We start from the raw sequence: 23,717 nt of genomic DNA, 5'->3' as shown, positions 1-23,717 counted from the left end.
CCTTTGCCGATTGGAGCAGCTCTGCTGTGAGATTACATCTCCCTCTGATCTGTGAAAAAAGTGCCGTCCCCTCCCACGGGCCAGACGGTAAACAAAAATCACAAAATGCTACACTGTCACACAAAAACAAACAGATGACACATCTGAGAGACCTAACAAGCATCGGAAAATTATTCATGTGCTCTGTTTTAGATCAGGGATGTTTCTTCTTGTGTAATCAGTCATTGTTGAAGTGATTATTAAGCACGGATGGATGCTAGAAAGGGATGAGGGGAAGAAAAAAGGAATGACTGCAAGACTGGACGGAGATTTGAGGAATGAGAGAGGGATAAAAGAAAAAAGATAACGATGACAGAGTTCAGTGAAAGTGTATAGGCTGATAATGAATGTAATCTGCATTTAGATGATATCAGACTATGTGGCCATCCCTGATGTGAATTTCCTACTTCTGATTACAGATTTACAGCTACTGTTGTTTGACAAGAAGCAGCACTTTGAGCAGAGTGACAAAGATAAACATACCTGCATATCCATACAGCTCACAGTCTTGTAAAGTAATTTAAATACTGTAGATTGGTGTACAGTACAATAATGACCTAAATTAATATACAAAGTCATTTTAATCTAATATCCAGCCAATACTAGAAGTATGATAGTCAGTTAATGGATCCCTGCCAGTTACTGTACTCACCTGTTTTATCCAATCACTACATCAGTTCAAAAGCCCCAAAACACTGCAAACTAATATCGACCTAAGTTACAGTGGTGTAAAGTGTAGCTATCAATATATGCTGCTTCATCTAAAAAAAAAAAAAAAATAGAGAAGGCGACAGAAGGAAATGTGTCTACGGCTGTAAAAACCGAGAGAAACCACTTAAAATAATGAAAACCCACTCTTTAGTCTAAGAAGCTTCGCTGAAAGCATCACTGATGCATCATTTTGACTTCTGGAGTCATACAGAGAGAATTAGGTAGGGAAACCATCTGATTCTCTGCCGCAAAATGTGTAAATATACATACATTTTTGTGTTTACCTTTCTGAGTAATGCTTCAAAAGAATCCAAATGGCACATAAATGAGATAGCTACTCTATTTTGTTGATAGATATGTGTCATGTTTTTCCCTTTTCGACTTTTTAGATAATGTTTCACCTTTTACAATTTAGAAAATACTTAATCCCTTCTCAATAGCTCTTTACCCAGTGTAGAGTGACAGTCTTCAGTACTGAGGCAACTGCTTTGGGATGTGGACACTTTCTTCTTCGCTTTGGTGAGAAGGGCAGAATAACTTTATCAGGATCCACACAACTGCAGTGTGATGAGACGCTCGACAGAGGAAGTTATTTAACATGTTACATATTCAGGCACAGCAGCTAGATAGCCATCTCGAAGCAGGCTATGTTTTTGTGTATGTGAATCTAATATTATTTGGCAACAAACAAGAGCAGAATAGCTGCATCCTCAATGTTTTAGCATGAAGGGAGCTATGGCATCTAAAGATGAATAAATGAAGTCTCATTTAAGAGGCAACAGAGTTTCTTTGAAGGTTACACTCTTTCGTTTAAGATTCATGAATATGTACATTTTTAATCTCAGTAGAAAAAATAAAAGCGTTAATTTATTTTTCTGCCTGAAGAATTATGGATTTTCTTTATTTGTACAATTTATTTTAAGTGATGTTGGCTCTTTTAAACAATATAACAATTCAACCACTTATAATAAATAATGTCTTAAGTAGGAAGTATTATTTTATGTGCTCTTTTAATCAACATTAGTAATTTACATAAATGATACACGGCCTAATTTTCACATTTGCATGTATTTATTTATTGAATGGAAAAACAGCATTTGAGCATTTCCATTTCTTTATATGAGAGAGGACTGTTTTTTCTTATCTATTAATAATTGAGATTTTCAAATTAAAGAAAAGTTGAACAAAATGTGGGCAGAAAAACATAAAACACTAAGGCAGCTCTCCTGTGGTGGAGAAAGTATAAAAAAAAAAAAAAAAACCCATTCATTTTTCTTTATAAGAACAGTGTCTGTCTGTTTTTCTACACATTAAGTCAACTTCAGTCAGAAATACTCTTGTCATATATTTTACGCACAACTGCATGAGGGGGTCATTGAATGATTCATCGGAAAGGATTGGAGGATGGATTTCATTTACAAGTAATGGGTGAGTGTTACTCAAGGAAAGATAAAGTTATTGTTGTGTTTTATTTTATACAGCATATTTGTTGTTGTGTGGTTATGTCTGATTGGTATTGCCTGAGTTTGGCTGGAATAGCTGTTGTAAAATATTTGGCATACATCCTACTTGCATGTTTCAGTTTGTTATTGAATTGAAAGTGGTGCACTAATAACTAATTATAATGCATAGTTGTGTGTGTGCGCTGTGGTTGTTGAAGATCAACTGTCTCAATAGTGTTACTTAGGTTGTGTTCGTCTGTTGTTTTTTTATACTGAAGGCCCTGACTGAAACCCCACGGTACGCCACTGATAATATATCATATAATATTTATAGTATATGTGCATATATACAATATATATATATATATACATAAACACACACACACACACACACACACACACACACACACACACACACATATTTGTATATATATATATATATATATATGTGTGTGTGTGTGTGTGTGTGTGTGTGTGTGTACAAAGTACAGTCAATGGTACAAAGTGCAGTCAGTGGATTCATTATATTTATTGGATACCAGATGGAACAAATTCTGATAACTATTGACCTGAAAATTAATTTGTCCCCTTTAAGTTTTAATGAGATGATGTCAATATAGTTTAAAGGGTTATTAAAGAACATTAAGCTGCATTTTACTATATGTTTTGTTGTTTGAACTCAAACATTGAATTACTGTATTCCGGAAAACACTGCAATCTGGAACAAGAAGAGAATTCCACCACAGAATGTAGAGTGTGTTAAAGAAGTGATTCCAATATTGCAGCCAGTCTTCTCAATGCACCACTACTGAAAGACATTACATCAATACACTTGTGAACTTTACTCAAAATATTGCTTTTCAAAACATTTTTTTCAGAACTAAAGATATTTCAACATACCGACAGCCTGCTGGTGACACAGAGATTGCAAAAAGTAAGACGAAGTGTTTCTTTTCTGCGAAGCATTCAAAAGCCACTTAATTTACGTCTGATGTACTATTGTTGCATATAAATACATGTTTGTTTGTTTTTAACACTGAAGTTTGAGGCACTTGATGTAATGGTGAAAACTGACTTAAAACTGTTTTACTTTCTGTAATGTTATACAGACTGTCAAACCAAATTCAGCATGGATCTTTGGTCTGACCAGGGCCTAAAAGACACTCAGACAATGGTGAGTTATTCTTCTCTGTCTCAACTCTAAATTAAGTGCTTGACACCATTCTTAATGAACAAATTAACCAACAAAAATGTAACCTTTTATTAGGCAAATACCCAGGTCCTGGACAGTTTTGTAGCACATCCAGAGCTCCTACATGTCCAGAGAGCCTACAGATTTCATGTCAGACTATCTGAAAGGCAAGTCCTGCATTAGACCACAAATGTCTTTAAATATAAGATCCGGAAAGATGAAATATGTACATTTGTGGTTCTGGACCAGTTTTACTGTGGGGGCCAAGGAGGGGCCAGTGTTTGATCAGAGGGGCACATAAAAAAATGGCAAAGATGATATTTAAGCATTCAAAACCTTTATTTTATTTTAGCTTATTTAAAAATCTCATTTAAGTATATTTGGAAGATGTAAATACATTGATTGAAACAATGAGACTTACCAAGAATAACAACTATTTTTGTACGACAATGACATTTCTAATTTTTGTGCACAATAACTTTTTTTATTTTCAAAGTGCAGTAAAGTGAGTATATATATGAGAGTATATATATATATATATATGTGAGTATATATATATATATATATATATATATATATATATATATATATATATATATCTTATATATATATACGTATGTTTGAGCAAAAAAATAGTGAAGAATTGTTCCGTCTCTCATCTTAACAAATTGATCATTTTATTATTGGCCACTGCAGGGGCCAAGGGCTTCTTCACAGGGACAGTGTAGTCCCCTGTGTAGAACCGCTACTGAATATGCATGCATAATGTAACATGAATAAAATACACAAACTGTTTGTAAATGTGCCCTTATTATCTGTCTGCTCTGTGTGATGCCAAAATTTCAACTGCTTAAACTTGCAGAGTGCGTAGCTTTCAAGAGGCAACCATGATACCACAGAAGTACTTCTACTGTGTGTATTTTCTTGCTGGGGAGGTTTCACTGCCTCCAAGTCCTCCACCTGCTGACGATATGTGGGACAAGGGGTACATTAATGAGAAGAAGTACCCAGATTTGACAAGCATCAGGTTTCCTTCTCTGGATGACAAAGTGGCCCAGCCTCTAATGGCTTGTGAGGTTCCACTGCCTCCAAGTCCTCCACCTTCTCTGGGTGATGAAGTTCCTTATATGATGCCTCTCAGCATCGTGGCTGACATTCCACTGCCTCCAAGTCCTCCACCTGCTGACGATGTGTTGGAAATGGGATACACTGATAAAAAGAAGTATCAAGATTTGACAACCATTCCGTTTCCTTCTCTGGATGATGAAGTAGCCTGTCTGATGTCTCAGCGTCTCAGCATAAATCCTTGGGAGGTTCCACTTCCTCCAAGTCCTCCACCTTCTCTGGGTGATGAAGAGCCTTATCTGATGCCTCTCAGTGTCATGGGAGACATTCCACTGCCTCCAAGTCCTCCACCTGTTGACCATGTGTTGGAAATGGGATACACTGATAAAAAGAAGTACCAAGATTTGACAATCATGCCGTTTCCTTCTCTGGATGACAATGCTGATGCAAAGTGTCCCAACATGTTGCTTCAAGAGGTTCCACTGCCTCTAAGTCCTTTAACTAGTCAAGAAAAGAAGTACCCAGATTTAAGTAACATCAGGTTTCCTTCTCTGGATGACAATGCTGATCCAAAGTGTCCCAACATGCTGCCTCAAGAGCTTCCACTGCCTCCAAGTCCTCCACCTTCTCTGAGTGATGAAGAGCCTTATCTGATGCCTCTCAGTGTCATGGGAGACATTCCACTGCCTCCAAGTCCTCCACCTGCTCTGTGGGATGAAGTGCCTCATCTGATGCCTGTCAGCGTCCTGGCTGACATTCCACTGCCTCCAAGTTCTCCACCTGCTGATGATGTGACGGACATTGGGTACATTGATGAAAAGTACCCGGATTTGAAAAACATTGGGTTTCCCTCTCTGGATGACAATGCTGATGCAAAGTGTCCCAACATGTTGCTTCAAGAGGTTCCACTGCATCCAAGTCCTTTAACTAGTCAAGAGAAGAAGTACCCAGATTTGTGTAACATCAGGTTTCCTTCTCTGGATGACGATGCTGATCCAAAGTGTCCCAACATGCTGCCCCAAGAGATTCCACTGCTTCCAAGTCCAAGTCCAACTACTCAAGAGAAGAAGAACCCAGATTTAAGTAACATCAGGTTTCCTTCTCTGGATGATGATGCTGATCCAAAGTATCCCACAAAAGCATCAACTGCCTCCAAATCCACCACCTGCTGAAAGTCAAACCTTTGGTGTTTGTTTTAGTTGTTTTTTTGGACTTTTAAAATGATTTGTGAATAAAAAAATGACAAACTTAACCACATAGTTATCAATTCTGGATCATTTAAGCCCTATATGTAAGGAACCTGGATCAGAAGGAATAAATATGACATAGGCATATATACATTTTTAAAAGAGAAGGTCACAGTTTAACACAATATTTTATGCAGGCTCCTGCCTTTTGTAAAAAACATGTTTTTCCTGAACACAGCAAAATTAGAAGAAATTGCAAAATGCAGGCATCATTTTTTTGCAGACACATACACACCCCCACACTTCTAGCTGATCATAAGTGGAGCCTATGAGGTTAAAAAAATATACTATTGAAGCACCAAGCCAGACATTTCTCCTTATACATTTCAATGTATTTTCACTATCATGAAACTCAGATGCAAACAATTACCTGCATATGGGGAACCCAGTTTGAATTCAGATAGGTATACTGACAGCAAGGACTTAAACACATTTTGTCTGATAATACCCCTTCACCATTCAACCATTCTATGTACCAATAAATCCATACTCTCAGTACTGCTGCAACAGTCTGTCAAACAGTCTGAGCTGTCCTCATTTATGCATGAATTTAACAGAAACGTATTTACAGTTAAATTGGCATAGAAAGCATACTTTATAATGTAACACACTAGAAAGCCTTAGTCCACTCTGACTGAGGAAATCTAGGCTTAATTCAAAAAGAAGAGTACACAATTCTGTGTCCATGCCACTTCTCAGACTGTTTTTCTTTTGAAGCCAAAAAAGACTTGTTGCTGCAACCTTTTTGTCTGTGTTGGATTACGTGATGTTTTATATATGAATGCATCTTCAAAATGCCTACAGTCTTTGGACACGGTCTACCATGGAGCACTGAGATTTGTTACTAATTTTAAAACCCTCACGCACCACTGCAATTTGTATGCTCGTGTTGGATGGTTTGCCCTGTCCACCCGCAGACTCCATCATTGGCATATCCTTATTTATAAAACCATCCTCTGTGTTCTTCCTACATACCTGCAGAAGTATGTAATTCAGAAAAGCACAGGAAAGTATCAGTTCCGCTCTGAGGACTTGTTTTTACTGACTGTAATACTGACTGGACTGTAACTAACTGTGCTGCTGCCTGTCTTGGCCAGGACTCTTTTGTAAAAGAGATTTTTAATCTCAATAAGACTTTCCTGGTTAAATAAAGGTTAAATAAAAATTAAAAAAAATAAAATGAAAGAGAATATAATTTAAAGGAAAAGGTTGGCATTTTGGGAAATATGGTATTTGGATCAGCCTATGGAGAAACCATTATAGTTCAGTTCAGAATACTCTTGTCATACATTTTCACTTTTTATTGGTTGTACAGTTGTATTTGGTGGTTTGGGTTCTGCTCTTAGAGAGCTCCCAGCAGTACCTGCATAGCATGCCACAGATCCTGGCTGATGCGCAACATTTAATCCTCCCAAGACATCCAGAACAGAACCTGAATACTACATGCAATGGTACTAACACCTTGCAGACATTCGGCAAACAATTCATGTTATCTTTCTGGACCTCACCAATGCCTTTGGATCAGTACCTCAGTACCAGCTTTTTCCATATCCCAGACACCATCACAGCCCTGGTGAAGTCTTACTTCCAGGATCTGCAGTCCTGCTTCAACACCTCCGAGTGTACCACCTCTTGGCAATGCCTGGAAGTTGGCATCATGGTAGGCTGACTCTCTCCCCTCACATTCACAATGGCAATTGATGTCATCATCTGGTGGTTGGCAGACAGTGATTTATCCATATAGGCTCTGAGCAGAGAGAGGTGTGATTCTGAGCTAACATCACCACCTTGACCACCACTGCTCTGTGTACCAGGAGAAAACTCAGGAAACTGCAGGAGAACATCAACCTGGCCCGCATGAAGATAAAATCATCCAAGTCACAAAGCATTTCTATTGTAAAGGGAGTTCTGTCTCACCTCAAGTTCTTCATTGGAGAAGATCCAATTCCTACAGTGTCCAAGCAACCAGTTAAAAGCCTTGGAAGATGGTTTGTTGCAAGCCTGAAAGACAAGGACCAGGTACAGCAACTGCAGAATGACATCAGCAGTAAGCTGTGGGCCATTGAAAATACTAGCTGCCTTGGAGGCTAAAGATCTGGTACTTACAGTTTGGCCTATTGCCCTGAATGCTGTGCCCCCTCATAGGGCTGTTCGATTTTGCCCAAAAATAAAATCTCTATTTTTTTCTCTCAAAATCCGATTTTCGATTACGATTACGATTATTTTATGAATTGACAAAAGGCAAAGAAATTATTTCAAATATGCTGCTTTTTTATTGAACATTTCCCCCATTGGGCTTTAAGTGCAAACTTTGCTCTTATTAAACCAAAAATGAATGAATAAAGTGCAAAACTCTTTTTGTAAAATAAGTTGAAAAAAAGTTTTAAAAAATATAATAAAATATAAAGTTTTATCTCTGAAAAAAACATACAGTAAGTTATATTTCCAATTAAATAAAACAAGACATTTTCTAATTAAACTAAACTGGGTCTTTGCATGCTAAATAATAATGCAACCCATGAAGGAGGTAGAGGTGTGTAATGTCAGTCATTACATTTGTTATTCACATTTGCAAGTTTTTTGCAAGGAACACGAGCCGGTCTACCGCATCTGGCTTGAGGGATGCCCGGTGGCATGTTACAATGCCCCCTCCTACACTAAAGAGCCTCTCCGATGGGGCACTTGTCACAGGTATTGAGAGGTATTTCCTGGCTAACTTGCTGAGCCTTGGGAAATTTTCTTTGTGTTTCTTCCACCACTGAAGTGGATCAGCATGCTCACTTATCTCAGTGATCAACAGGTAGGATGCCAGCTCAGTTCTAATTCTGTCAACCTCTGACAAGGAGGGAGCGGGCGTTTTCTTCGGGAAGAAACTTGACAAGCTCCTCCGCTTCTTCAGCACAGGACCAGGCTCAGCTGCAGCTACTTCTTCTTCTTCCTGGCGCACCCGCACAGCTGTGCCAGGCTCAGTGGGCAGCATGGACAGCAGCTCTGTGACGGCTCTCTCCTTAATGTGTTCCACCCTGGCAGGGTCGATGTATGCTGTGCGGAACCTGGGATCCATCAGCGTGGCTATGTCCAAGAGTTCGTCTTGGTCTGGGTCACTGTATTTTTCAGTCATGTAATGCAGGATGTTTTCTTTGATTTTTTTTTGTGAGCTCAGTGTCTTCGTCTTCTGGCTTGAGAAGACTGTTTCTGAAAATGCTGAGTGTTGGTTTGATGATAGAGACAGTGATATAACTCTCCCCCAGATAAAGCGTCTGTGAAATCCTGCATTGGTTTAACTGCTTTATTCACTGACTCCAAAATCTCAACATCTTGCCAGGTGGGCACGAGGTGCCTGCATTTTTTGTCCGACCCCAGGACATGTGCTATGGCTCTCTCTTGCTCCAGGACACGCTCTATCATCGCTTGCCTGGAGCCCCACCTGGTTGGGGACTCCGTGATGAGCTGATGGATAGGTAGGCCGAGCTCTGCCTGCACTGCTGCCAGCTCCCTCCTCTTTCCAGCTGTGTGAGAAAGAACTGACAACCTTCTTGCAAATCCCGGTGGCATGATCAATCCTTGGGTCTTTGACAGCATTCACTGTATACACTACTCACAATAAGTTAGGGATATTGTGAGGTCCTCAGTGGATTTCATACTTAAGGTGTTTGTGTCACTTCAGTGATTTTAGGGATAGGGAGGCAATTGTATTAGGGTGATAGACACAGCTCATTTTGTGTTTTCCACGTAATGGTCTCACTGTGTACAGTGCGCCTTACATATTGGGCTAATACCAAAAAATACAAAAAGACAACCCTTTTCAATATGGCATCAATTTCAACATTCTGGGGGTATAAAAAGCTGGCATTGTCAGTAAGTCATTCCCAGTTCATCATTCAAGTAGCCATGAACACACGACTCACTTAACGGATGAGCAGCGCCACCTGGCCATAGCGCGCCTTCAGGTTGGTAGCAGGCAGTCAGATGTTGCTCGTGAACTCGGTGTGTCTCAAAGTGTCATCAGCAGACTTGCAGCAAGACACCGAACTACTGGCAGTGTTCGTGACAGAGCCAGGAGTGGAGCCCCACGAGTGATGGACCGCAATGATGACCAGTACCTCAGGACCTATGTACTCAGACACCGTTTTGCAACTGCCACACACCTGCAGGCCCGTTTACAAGAAGTGAGGGGTACTAGGGTTTCCAGACAAACCATTCGCAACCGACTTCACCGCTTTGGCTTGAATGCCAGACGACCGTTGCAGGTGACTCCACTGACACCAGGACACCGCCGTGCCCGTTTGCAGTGGGCACGAGACCATGTGACCTGGACAATGCAGCAGTGGTCTACCGTCCTGTTCACTGATGAGTGTCGAGTCACCTTGCACAGAAACGATGGTCGTCAGCGTTGCTGGAGAAGGCAAGGTGAGTGATACGCCGAGGTCAACATGGTCCCCAGGGTTCGCTTTGGTGGAGGAGGTGCAACAGTCTGGGCAGGCATCACCAGTCAGCGCAAAACTGATTTGGTGATTGTAGATGGCTCAGTCACTGCACGTTCTTACCTCAGAGACATCATAGAACCCATCATCATCCCCCAATTCCACCAGCACACTCCCAACTGTCTGTTCATGGATGACAATGCTCCACCACATCGTGCCAGAATCGTCACAGCTCGACTTCAGGAAGTCGGAGTGCCTCATATGGTTTGGCCAGCAATGTCCCCTGACCTGAACCGGATGCTCGTACCCCACAACCACGTGACCTGGCAGAACTGCGTGTAGCACTTGTGGAGGAGTGGAAAGCATTGCCTCAGAACACCATCATGAGGCTAGTTAGGAGCATGAGACATCGCTGTCAGGCTGTCATTGCGGCAAATGGTGGAAACACCCGCTACTGACTTTGTCAATTTTGGTTATTTGGGGCTACCTTTGTTATTGTTTAAATTGTTTGGGTAATAAATATTGCAGTAATGAAAATCGTGCTTCTTCTCATTCATTAATAGTGATATCAAAGGGAACTATTAGTTATTTCATTAAAATTCAGACCAAATAGGAAATGCACTCATGTAAATAACAATATCCCTAACTTATTGTGAGTAGTGTAAAAGAAATACAGAAGAAACAAACAAGACTGAGAAATTGTTTCACCATTAAAATGTTGATTTTTTTTAAAAAAAAGACAGGAGTTATGTGTGTCCTGTATACATTTTGTCAAAATATTTGAAAGTAAATGCAAATATTTTTATGCAAGACTCAATTATCTTTTCACACAACCACATTTTCTCTCTCTCATCTATCTCTCTCTCTCTCTCGTCGGCTTCCGATGTTGAACGTATCCACATACAGTACAAAAGCATGACCATGAACTTTATTCGCAAATTAATGGCTGAAGAGGCCAACCACAGCAACTCAAAGTGTCCCGCCATCATTTGAAACTAAATCACGTAGCTGCTAGCAGCATAACAGTTGTGTTGCTGTTTATCTCAGAGGCATGGTTAGACGTCATTGTTTACGCCCAGCTTTGCGTGTGACTCGCTGCTAGGCAACGCCTCTGAACTCGGCTTCAGCCAACCCGGGACCAAAACACGTCTACCTTTCACACTGCGAAATCCCCCTGAACCCGCTATTTCTGTACCGCTAATGTAGCGTTTCCCAGTCTGAAAAGGGCTTCTCTCTCTCTCTCTCTCTCACACACACACACACACACGCACGCACAGACATACACTCTCACGGAGACAGACACACACACAAATTATATGTAGATACTTACTGATGGCGTTGTGAAGTTTATGTCCAAAGCATTGAAGGTTGGGCCACTCGTTAAGCCTCAGAGCCTTTATCATATTCTTGCCACTGTCTGTGGTCATGCATACGAGGCGGTCTTCACTCAGGACTCCAGTCCATCTCTCAACCCCTGGGCGATTTCTTCACCTGTGTGGTCGCTTGGGAAGAAAGACGTTTGTAGGCAGGCATTTTCAAGGTTCAAATCGTCACTGATGAAGTGCACTGTCAAACTTAGATACGGGTGCATAGTGCGGCTGGACCACGTCAGTAGTAGCTGAAAAGAATTGTACTTCTTCCAGCTTGCTTGTTACCTTTGCACAAGTTGTGTTGTACAGACGGGGCAACGCAATTTCGCCGAAATGCTTCCGCCCTGGTAGTGTGTAGCGGGGGTCCAGCGTTCTAAGCAAATGCTGGAAGCCAGCCTTTTCTACGGTGTATATCGGCACCATGTCTATTGCGATGTGGACCGCCACCGCATCTGTAATAGTTTTCCACCTCCTGTCAGTCTTATCGTAAGGTATACCTCGCGAAAATGAAGCTGCCAGAGTGACTTGCTTTGGTGGAGGTGGTGGTGTAGCTGCATCCGCGTTCCCTTGTGCAGTCCGCTCTGCAACACACTGCTGCCATTCCGAAGGGTGGTTTTTTTGGAGGTGTTGAAATAAATTAGTCGTGCTGTTTTTAACTGCCACTGACTTACGACAGATTTTACAAAGCAGAGTAGTTTGCTCTTCATCCGAAGCGTCGAAGGCAAACCACTTCCATACAACGGACTTGCTCTTCTTTTTATCCACTAACTCCAACGCCGACATGTTTGTTTACAATGTGAATTAGAAAGAGCGCCATATGAGGTCAGAGGCGGAAGTAAGTACGGCAAACCAGAGCAGCCAAAAATGTATCTGGCGCAGCCCAGACAAATGAACGGGGGCTGTAGCGTAAAAGCTAGTTAAAGTGAAAAATCGATTTTACGAGTTTCATGTTTTAACATCGTTAATTACATAATCGCGATTACGATTTAAAATCGATTAATCGAACAGCCCTACCCCCTCACCATCTATGAGGTGCCAATTTCTAAAGTGGAGAGAATGCAGAGAGGATTTACCAACCACATCAAGAAGTGGCTTGGAGTTGTTCTCTGCCTTACCAGCGTAGCCCTCTATGGAGATTGTCTCCTAAAACTATCCCTCAAAATTCTTACGGAAGAGTAGCCTGGCTAACACCTGCCGTTCATTTCTCCGTAGAGGAGGTGTGGTTTACGATCCTCCGGAGCCGTTTATTGGGCGCTTAGAATGTCTATTAAAAGTGTCTGTAGGTAGCTCTTAGCCAATCGTATCAGTTATACCAGATGACGTAGTAGAGCAACAGAAATGGATGTTTGTTGTGTGTGTTTCTGTGAGAGTGTTGTTTGCTGCTTGCTCCTCCAGTTCTCGCTTTCTGCAAGATTATTTATTTTCACGCTTTATTCCCCCTCATGTCATTCAGCCTCACACATCCACTGATTTTATGGGCAATAAACAAGCTGCTGCGGGTCTCTCGGCGGCTCCGCTGTCCCCCGGCTCGTAGCCAGATCACCGGCAGTGACCGGCGGTCTCGCCTTCTCGGCGTTACGTAGTGCCGCTAGCCGGCGCTACCGGTGATCTGGGGACAACGGAGCCGCTGAGAGACCTTTCGCCTTTCAACTTTCGCTCTAAACTATTTAAAACACCGTCTACAGCTAAAGAGAGTTTCGCGTCTGCAGCAGCCATGTTGGATCCGGAAAACTACAAGCTTCCGTCTGCCGAGTAGTACGCGTCATCGTCTTGCCATCCCTCCCCGCTCTGTGATTGGATCCCTAAAACAGGGCTAAGAAACCTCTCTGGTTGCCAGACCGTCTGGAGGTTAGAAATTAAATTTGAGCGCGCAAGGCAGTCTGGGTATACCCAGGCTAACGGAAGAGTTCAAGTATCCCAAAACAAGACTCCAGGTGACACTGAATTGATCCCAAGATGCCGTGGTGAGGAGGAATGCTCCGGCTGTGGCAGCAGGCCATAAATGTAAACTAGCCAGAGCACTGGAGGAGGCAGTGACAGCACTCACCCATGCAGACATCGTGGGACATGTCCAGCAAGGAAGAGGAGGGACTAACTGCTCGCCATCCAGCCTGCAGCAAAGCTACAGCTCCTGAACGAAGGAAGATGGTGGTGCTTCTGGGATGGCTGAAGTCACCGTTGTGTCCTCCGGAGGGCTCGTGGGCTTAAATCAACGAAATGCTGATGATGTGGTGCCCACTTGAAACCTCTCTGTGTCATCTTCATAGTCGATAACAATACTATTTTGTCACCCGCTGGCACAAAAAGGATAACTACATCTTGTCCTGTGTTTCTTTAACCATCCTAGAGAATAATGTGTTGACTAATGCAGGTGGTGCTTCGGGTGGTGGAAGGAAATTTAACACAGCAGTGGACCACCTTGTTGTCAGAGTGTGTATGATTGGTTGGGCTTGGCACGGTTCTCAAATCAGCTGATAGCCGTGTGGGTCGGATTACTGTATTCTTTCTGAACTAATGCAGGGCTCTATTTCTGCCTAAAAAAATAAAAAAACAGGAAACGCACCATTAAGATAAACAATGCTAGAAAAATAAAAATCTACAGCACATTACAGAAAGCACTATGACATTTGAGAAAATACATTTCAGTTAATAGATCTAAAAAAAAAGTAACAAATCAGAAAACTCAAGTGACATTTTAAAAACAAAACTACATTTCAAACATTCATGATGCCAGCCACGTAACCTTGATTTTGTATGACCCCACCATCCTCTGAATTTGATTTTTCAGATTTGTTTGACTATTTCTATTTAAAAATTTCTCTCTTTTTTATGTTTAATAAAGGGAGGTTTCTGCCAGATGGAGCATACCAGAAAAAAATGTTGCTGTGATCAGAATCTAGTGCACCTTGAAGACAATATTTTTATGTTAATTTTTGTTTTTTATTAAGACATGCAATAATTTGTGACCTGCTACATCAATTTGAGTCTCATTGACTCAGAAAAACATTTTAAGATTTTGATGTGTCTGTAAAGAGGGGACTCTTCAATACCAACATTATGTTTCTACACCAAATATTCCATGAGATATGCTCATCCAAAGTTTGACTTTTATCAAACGTTAGTTTTGAGAAAAAGGGCTTTAAAGAAAATGATACAGATTCCGCCATGTTTCACATGGATTAAAACACATTTATTAAGACCACACTCCAAACGAACACAATATTTTTGGGCCAAAAGTGGTATCCCACATTTGTATGTGTAATCAACTCATACTGTCACACATACACATGTACGTGACCACGTGCATGTGACCTTGTGCATGAGCACATACACAATACAGTACAGGCCTAGAAGCCCATGTAGACAAGTATCCAAAACATATGGCATACAATAATGATAATATATGAACAAATATACTGTTCATATAATGTAATACAGAATATAGCATGGATATTTAAATATAGTAACACTTTAAATATAATAATATGAAGAATATTAATAAAATAATAAATATCGAGTCATGTGCACACGTTTTTCCATTAACTTACAAGTGCATATCCATACAATTAAAAAATATATATATAGACAATGGCCCTTTCAATATAATAATAATAATAATAATAATAATAATAATAATAATAATAATAATAATACAGAATACATTTTATATTCTTTCATATTTATTTATTATTAGGGGTGTAACGATACATGTTTTTGTATTGAACCGTTTCGGTACGGGACGTTCGGTTGGGTACATTGCCCTGCACTGGTGAGTTCCCGAACCCGGAAGTTGCGTGTATTTATGTTCCGCCGGCAACTACACGTGCAGCTCCTAACTGGGGATTTCCACCGGACGCGTTACAGCAGCAGCACGTCTCCACAGCGTTTTTGCTGCGTCTGTCAATTCACACCAGGCGTGTTACAGCAGCAGCACGTCAGCTTAGCGAGCCGGCCGTATACACGCGAGATAACGAGATCACGCGATAATCCTGACCATACGGGAGACCGCAAGATCCCGTGATAAACTTTAAACTCTATTTATACAGTCTATGGCGACACGGAAGACAAGAGACTGATTGTTGAAGTGGAACATCATACAATCATTTATGACATAACATATTGTTTTTATAAGGATAGATGGTCAGATCAACATATCTTTCACCTCAGAGAAGCAAAGTAAGTTGGTTTTTGTTGTTGTTGTTTACTTTTTACACACAGTTTATCCGATCCTCTGAGACCCTTTGATTGATTGATTGCCGATCTGGTGCCCCGGTCATAACATAATGTTGATGTGAAGTAGTTTTAGGCTGCATGAACTGCGTATTGTGTTTTATTTTGAAAGGGGCGGAAGTGTTTTACGCTGATTCTGAGTCGGACTTCCTGTCTGGTGCGATCTGCTCTGTTGATAGTCACGCGATTTGGCAGCGTCTCGCGGAGAAATAGAAGTCCTACCTAATGCTCGCGTAGAGACGCTGACGCGCCGCTGCAGTAACGTTACGCTACGCGCCCGGTGGAAATGCTCTCATTGATTAGAGTGTTACCTATTTGCAACGTCATACGCGGCGCTGACGTTACGCTGCAGTAACGCGCCCGGTGGAAATCAGGCTTTAGCAGTAAGCCGGAGGTTGAGGACCCTCCACTGTCGCTAAAGTCTCCTGCGTGGGAGCACTTTGGCTTCCTGGTGAAGTATTGTGACGGACGTGGATAAAACGAGGGCAGTGTGCCAACATTGTTCAAGAGAGATCGGGTACGTTTCTGGAAACACAACGAACATGCTAACGCACCTGAAACGGCACAACCCGAGTGTAAACATCACCGCAACAAGAAAAAAAAAGACCTTAGTTCAAACGCCGCCGAATTCGGCATTCAGGCAGCCTCTCCCTGGCTATTCAGATCGGACCAAAGCAATTACAACAGCGGATCTCAAACCATATTCAGTGGTTGAAAACGCTAGCTTTAACCACATGATAAAGGTGATTGAGCCCCGCTATGAAGTACCCTCGCGCCCACACTTCAGCCAAATAATAATTCCAGACCTGTATGAGCAAGCTAAATCTATTGTTATCCAAGACTTGTCAAAGGCGTGCAGTAGCACTCACGACAGATGGATGGACATCCAGAGCTAACGAGAGCTACATAACTGTGACTGCCCATCACATCACCCGAGTGCTGCTACACTTTACTTGTTCAAGTGTTTTGTTAAAAGCTATTAAGTTGTGAGGAATTTTTTTTTTATTTATTGGAAATCTTATTTTATATATATTCTGTTTACTTGAGAATATTTTATTTAAATTATTACCAGGCAGAACTTTGCAATTGTATTCTATTTTTTATTTTGTTTTCCTATTTGTGTAATGTCAGAATAACTTGTTGGTTTGCAAGCAAAATATATTTGTTGTTTATTATTTATAAGCACGCAAACCGTGATTTTTGTGTATCGTTACACCCCTATTTATCATTATTATTTCATAATTAAACTGTCACATGCATCAAGGAAGTAGGCAGTCCTCTGGTGTTGCTGCTTCTCACACTGCATCCTCTGACAGTCATATGGGAGCTTCCCAAGGAGAACCAAATGTTTTTCATCTACAAAACAGGATAGCATAAATGAAAAATCCAGTCATCACAAACCTTTTGGGCTGGCTAAATCATATTGAATCATTGTTGAATGAGGCCTGATCATTTCCATATTATTGCTTCAACATGATCGGTGTATTCACTGAAAAGAAAACATAACATATTCACCATACAGTTTATGATTCACCATATCAGATCTTTTAAACAATACTTTTACTATACGTTAGGTTGTTTATTTTGTTATAGCCTAAAGATCCCCTCACCTTTGTGCCTCTCACAGCAACCCTGTCTCCTACAAATTATGTTTGTATATTACTGTTTAATAATTAGCCTCAGTTGTGTGGTGATCACTGCCTGGATTATGTTCAGCTGAGACTTTATTTATTCAGAAACGTATCATCGCATCATTTTTTTCATGTTTAAACGTGTTTTTACAAGAACGGGTTGCTGCGACTTCCAACTCCTTTTGATGGAACGCGTCACATTTATACGAGTCACATATCATTAAAGTATTACAGTAACTCAGGCAACCTAAAAAATGCAAGCACAGAATTGCCAAAGACTACAGTTCCTTGAATTGCCACTTCAGGCTGGCTGCAAAAGTGAATCAGTCCCGAGGGACCCCTATGTTAAAATGCCCAACTTTACAGCAGAAATAAACATGCCTTTTCAGCATGGTTCAAAAAATGGTTGTGGACTTTATAGTTAATTTTCCCATTCATGACAACTTTGGGGAGGGTACAGTTTTATACAACTTCCCTGCTTAAATGACATTGATGATGATATTAAGGCTTAAAATTATGCATAGCTCTAAGATGGAGACGGTTGGAGCCACCAACATTGAGCTTCAAAACAGCTCTTCAGTACACTTTGGGTGATGTCAGAGACATTGCAGCCATCCAACATCAGCTTTTTTGACTTGGGGACCTTTTTTACAAGTGTGCTCAGAAATTGCCCCTCCCAGTCCTGAAGAAGTCAGCAGCTTAGCAAGTTTTAGAATTATTGTCAGGAACTTATACAAGGATTTTTATGGGACATAGAGCCAGTTTTTTGATAGTCTGCTTAAAAGGTGACAGATGGCAGTGTACCAGAGCTGATGGCTCTTATTCTTCACCAGATGTCACCTCACAATCAGGTCTCACCTCGGAAACAAGTTTTGATGGAAGGAAATGGTCTTGAACGCCAGTTTCATATCGGTTCCTGATGTGGTAGAGATCTACTTTAGTGCCCATTTCCAGGAAAAAAGGTGTTCATATTTCTTGAGACTTCCCACAGTGGTAGCTTCGACTCATAATGTCCCATACAGCTGATGTTTGATAATTTGCTATCAGAGGAAATGCAAGTTTTTGTATCTTTTCTGATTAAGCTGTTGCATTAACTGCATCTGTCAGTACCTAGAGTTTAGCCCTTAAGGTCTGTGTCTTTTTTTTAATGCTTCCTGCTCAGTATCTCTTCATCACTCTTCCTTCGCAAGTGACTCCACCTGCCATTCTCCACGTCTCACTACACTGACTGTGTAGTGTGAGTTGTGTATAATCCCTCTTTTCTTCTCACTTGCTCAGACTATCGCTTCTGTCTTCTCTCTCTCTCTTTCTCTCTCTGTGTAGGTGTCAATCAGCGAGAGGAGCAGACCAGACACACAGCCATCCTCAGAGGGTCACACAGAGCGGTCACTGCCAGCAGGGCCTGTTGACAGCTTGCCGCTCGTTATCCAGAGCCGATACTGGAGACAAATTAGAACCCTGCAGTGGAGGGAGTTGGTCAGAGGCTCCAGTTGTGGCTGCGTAGTCAGTGAGGGTGGTCATCAAATGACAACCCTATTGCCTGACAGTCAGAAGATATTGGGCAATTCTGCAGAACCACCGATCCTCGTGTAATTTTAACCATCCTCTGGTTGCCATTCACAGATTATGGATAAGTATTTTTGGCATTGGATGTAATAAATATGACTAAAATAACACATTATTCGAAATCACCCTTTGCCTGTTTGTTTGTGCTTGTTTTTTATGTGGGACTAAAACCTTTGACTAGATTTCTGTAATAGAGTAACCTTTAGGGCTATTGATTATTCATTAGCTATTCATAAATCGTCAGTCACAGGAATTGTCGGTAGGTGTGTAGCCCTGTCTAGATTGAAACCATCTAAAAAGATAAATAAGTAATAAATAAATTATGTTCATAAGTTAATTTCATTAAAATGCATTTCTTGGTGATTGAGATAATTACATAAATCCATGTCAGTTCATATTTTATACAAAAGGTTAAAAATAACTATGATATTATGTGTGAATGACATGTTAATAGTTGATGTTGTTTATTACAGTGTATAGGCATCTGATGTACTCATTTGTCATGTATCCTTATTCTACCTGTCAGTTTGTTCGGTTTTCTTAGTTATGAAAACATCTCATCCAATCAAACAGGCTAAGGGGGTGGGACAACCGGGACTTACGGGGAACAACAACAGAGAGAGGCGGGTTACACACGAGAGGGAAAGACACATGCGATGTAGCGTGTGCTATCATGCCGAGTATTCCCTTTATTTCCAGTATTAAATGCAGAGTTTACCAGCGGAACAGGGCATATTAAGGTGTACTGAAGGTAAATGTTATTCATGTATGTTTGTGCTAAATACGGACTGTTTTACTACTGTTTGTGATGATGAATGCTAACCGTGATGAGCGTTTAGCTCATGCTAACATGCTTATAGTGATTTTACACACGTGAATGTGTTTAATGTGTGTTGCTATAGTATATTATGTGAACTCGGAATGAGCTCACGGAACGCACAAAAACTATGAATATGAGTGATTTAGAGCCGTGTGTGTATGCTCGTCAGAGATCCAGGCCAGGACACACATCTTGGACCTTTTTGTTTATCCTCGACGGCGAGTGGCGGCTAATGGCAGCGGGCGTGACCAGCAGTCCCCGGATTCTTCTTTTCTCTCTCTCTCATGCATTCACAACATTCATCCCCTCATCCCCATTCCTGATAAGCAGCATACAAACTGACTGAGGACAGACTGTGAGTACAAACAGTTTCAAATACATTGGATCGACTCATTGCATTTATTTTGCTTGTTTAAGTGAAGCGCTCACCAAGTTTTAGACCTCACCGCTCACAAGCCATGATTCATGTTTAATACTTTTCAATATAAAAGAAACAAGTTACAGTTAATGCAATTTGTTTATTCTTAGTAGGATTTTACTTTTTATTTCATTTTAAGTTCTACTACGTGGAGGCACCAAATAACTTATACACTTACCTTATCTCTGAAAAGAAGAAAAAAGAGTTTGTTACATTTTATTAAGGTTAATACGGCACCACAGAAACAAAAATAAGAACCCAGAGCCCACCCTAATATTTAAGGTGATTCCTCAGTTCATAGGGCAGGGTGCTACATGTGCATGGTGATTAACAGGTGTATCAGATGTTATTCATATTGTTTCATTTATATTTGATGATAGCTGGAGGGTGATCTTACAAATGTATTTTATTTTGGTCTATGTTGTTTGGAGCATGTGATGCAAGACCAATTTCTGTATAAATGGACAATAAAGTTTTTCCCTGGAAAATTTTCAAGTGACATTGGGCTGCGGATTCAGCACAGGTAAAAATGTGATGAGGGTCAAAATCTATTGAGTCATTTCTTGGTAACAAGATGTTTCTGTATGATTTAAAAGAAAACGCTGAAAGTGATGCATCGGTGCTGTTGCCCATCAGAGTTGTTAGATTGCCATACTGTGAATCTCTGCCTATACCTTTGATTTACCTCCCCTTCTTTCTTACAACCAAGCTTGTTTTGACAGCACTTAACAACCTTGTAGCTGCCCTGAAGTACCTGAGGAAAACATTTCTCTTCCCAGAAGGAGGACATAGCGCTATCCAATAAGGAATGGAACGACTTGAGGAGAGAAAACAGGACAGAGAGCAATGGGTGCACCATTAAGAAATAGCCCCTAAACTACATCTGACAATAGCCAAGATTGCACTTGAACCCAATTCATCGAGGTAAAGTGGCCATTTGAGGAGGTGTGGTGGGGAATTGGTGTTCCTGAATTGAGATAGAGGAATGTTGAGAGTTAGCTGTTTTCTGTATCAATACGTCACTGCTGTTCACTGTTACACACTAATCATGTGGTTTAGAAAGAACACAAACACCCAAATCAACGTAGTATAGTAGCTAATATTGGTATGCAGATATGCGGGCATATATATGTGCATAGGAGGTGGGTGTAGAAGGTATATGTGAATAGAGATCAGAAAGCAAAATGTGTGTGTAATAAAATATAATCACAAGCAAATAACATTTTGTTTTAAATATCAACATCCGTGGCAGTGAATATTGCACATATTATAATAAACATTCCCAGCAGCTTCTTCTAGATTGATGCCCTTGTCAAGTTGAGAAGTCAACTTTACATATTTTCTCCAATACAAAATGACAATGTTTGTCTGTGTTTCCAGTGCATCTAATGCGTGCCATCTGAGTTGAGGTCTGCATGGCCATGGAACTGAGACCTGAATCTGGCCCTTTCCTGCATCCTTTACACGTGAGTAAGTGATTGAAACATGAGTTGCCAAATTTGAGACCTGGGGGGTGTTCCATCAACATGGCTATACAAACCGTGGCTTCATTGAAAAATTGATACCAACTTTCACTTGAGGCTAAAGCCGTTCCACGAACGCAGCTCAGCGTGTCTAGTCAACATTAACTCAACCAAGGCTAGACAAGCCGGCATTGTGCGCAATTGCATAGCAGAGTATATAAGCAGCCCGTATTAATCGATCAGGAGCAGCCAGGAGCAGCCAATAAGATGTCGCAAAAAGTGGTGAAAAGCAGCGCTGAAGGAGCTTTATGAAGAATATCAAGTGACGGTCACAAAAAGTGGTAAAAAACAGTGCTGGTTTTTACTCGGTGGCCGAGCAAATGATGCTGTTGGAGCAACTGCTCACATTAATAGAGCCAGGAAGATGGCATGGCAAAACAAATTGCAGACTGATGAAATGCACAAGTAATTCAATCCTACTTATTGTGTTATTTGTAGTTGTTAATAAATTAACATTAGATGATTAGATACAATAAGACTGGTTATATTATTAGCAGGCTGGATAATAACAGCTGTAGTTCACAATTATGGTGTAGGCTAAGTTGGAAGAACTCACCACTACAATAATTTAATGTAAATTGGCCTAACTGGGCCAAGTAACCCTGTCCTATATTAATTATTCTGTTACATATCAGGGGAAATCTGAACAGCTAAAAAAAGGACTTGGACAAGTGAAAATGTAATAATGTTTGGGTTGTAACTTCATTCTACAGATTGTGTATAACTATGCACCTTGCTGCAGGACACAGCTGGAACAACTACAGCAGCAAGCAATGATGAAACTGAGAAATTAAATAATGATTGGAAACTACATAATCAGCTACTCTTTGACATGTTTTCTTTCACAGGATGTCCGCACAATCTGCAAGTGTCATGCTTTTGGGAACTGAAAACCCAAAACTCGATATGGAGACAAAAAGCTAAAAATGTAATAAATTAAACTCGAGATAAAGAAACTAGAGTATGATGTAAGTATCCATTTTACCACAACAATAGCAACAGAAGGTCATGGTATAGACTGGATTTAATGTTGTTTTTGTTGTCTTAACATCCATCCATCGATCCATTTTGCGCCGCTTATCCGGGGCCGGGTCGCGGGGGCAGCAGGCTGAGCAGGGCATTCCAGGCGTCCCTCTCCCCAGCCACAATGTCCAGCTCCTCCTGGGGGACCCCAAGGCATTCCCAGGTCAGGTGAAAGATATAACCCCTCTACCATGTTTTAGGCCTTCCCTGGGGCCTCCTACCAGTTGGACGTGCCCGAAACACCTCTAATGGGAGGCCCCCAGGAGACATCCTTACCAGATGCCCAAACCACTTCAGCTGGCTCCTCTCGATGTGAAGGAGCAGCGGCTCTACTCCCAACTCCCTCCGGCTCCTCACCCTATCTCTGAGGCTGAGCCCAGCCAGGAAGCTCATTTCAGCTGCTTGTATCCGCTATCTCGCTCTTTCGGTCACTATCCAAAGCTCCTGAGAATAGGTGAGGGTTGGAATGTAGATGGACCGGTAAATTGGTAAAGCTTTGCTTTCTGTCTCAGCTCCTTCTTCAGCACGACGGTCCGGTACAACGCCCGCATCACTTATGTGGACACGGCTCTCACTTCAGTTATATAGGGACCAGATAGCTCGTAGCAACGAGCCCGGTACCCCATATTCCCGCAGTACCCCCATAAGACTCCCCGAGGAACACGGTTGTAGGCCTTCTCCAAGTCCACAAAACACATGTAGACTGGATGAGCAAACACCCATGACCCCTCCAGAAGTCTGCAAGGGTAAAGAGCTGGTCCGTTGTTCCACGATCACGATGGAAGCCACATTGTTCCTTCTGAATCTGAGCTTCGACAATGGGCTGGAGCCTCCTTTCCAGCACCCTGGAGTAGACTTTCCCGGTAAGGTAATTGTGATTCCACGGTAATTGGAACACACCCTCCGGTCCCCATTTTTAAAAATGGGAACCACCATCCTGGTCTGCCACTCCACGGGCAATGTCCCAGACCTCCACACCACATTGAAGAGGTGTGTCAACCATGACAGCCCAACAG

The 23,717-nt window shown here is 41.3% G+C and overlaps 1 protein-coding gene across 1 annotated transcript; it reads left to right on the top strand.

Moving 5' to 3' along the window:
- Positions 1-2,848: 2,848 nt before the first annotated feature.
- Positions 2,849-5,621, top strand: LOC131982048 (nuclear pore complex-interacting protein family member B13-like). The gene is made up of 5 exons (XM_059346606.1): positions 2,849-2,946; positions 3,071-3,126; positions 3,302-3,366; positions 3,460-3,551; positions 4,247-5,621. Exons 3-5 carry the CDS (start codon positions 3,322-3,324, stop codon positions 5,619-5,621), a joined length of 1,512 nt encoding a protein of 503 aa, XP_059202589.1. The 5' UTR covers positions 2,849-2,946; positions 3,071-3,126; positions 3,302-3,321.
- Positions 5,622-23,717: the final 18,096 nt, after the last annotated feature.

This window comes from Centropristis striata, chromosome 2, assembly GCF_030273125.1.
Source record: "Centropristis striata isolate RG_2023a ecotype Rhode Island chromosome 2, C.striata_1.0, whole genome shotgun sequence".
NCBI classification, from domain to species: Eukaryota; Metazoa; Chordata; class Actinopteri; order Perciformes; family Serranidae; genus Centropristis; species Centropristis striata.
This window is presented reverse-complemented; position numbering and strand designations above follow the sequence as displayed.

What these genes read in the sequence shown, in the direction of transcription:
- LOC131982048 (XM_059346606.1), top strand. Translation starts at nt 3,322, where the DNA reads ATGGATCTTTGGTCTGACCAGGGCCTAAAAGACACTCAGACAATG. An exon ending in TAAAAGACACTCAGACAATG is followed by an intron (nt 3,367 to 3,459) that starts GTGAGTTATTCT and finishes ACCTTTTATTAG; the next exon opens with GCAAATACCCAGGTCCTGGA. An exon ending in CATGTCAGACTATCTGAAAG is followed by an intron (nt 3,552 to 4,246) that starts GCAAGTCCTGCA and finishes TTAAACTTGCAG; the next exon opens with AGTGCGTAGCTTTCAAGAGG.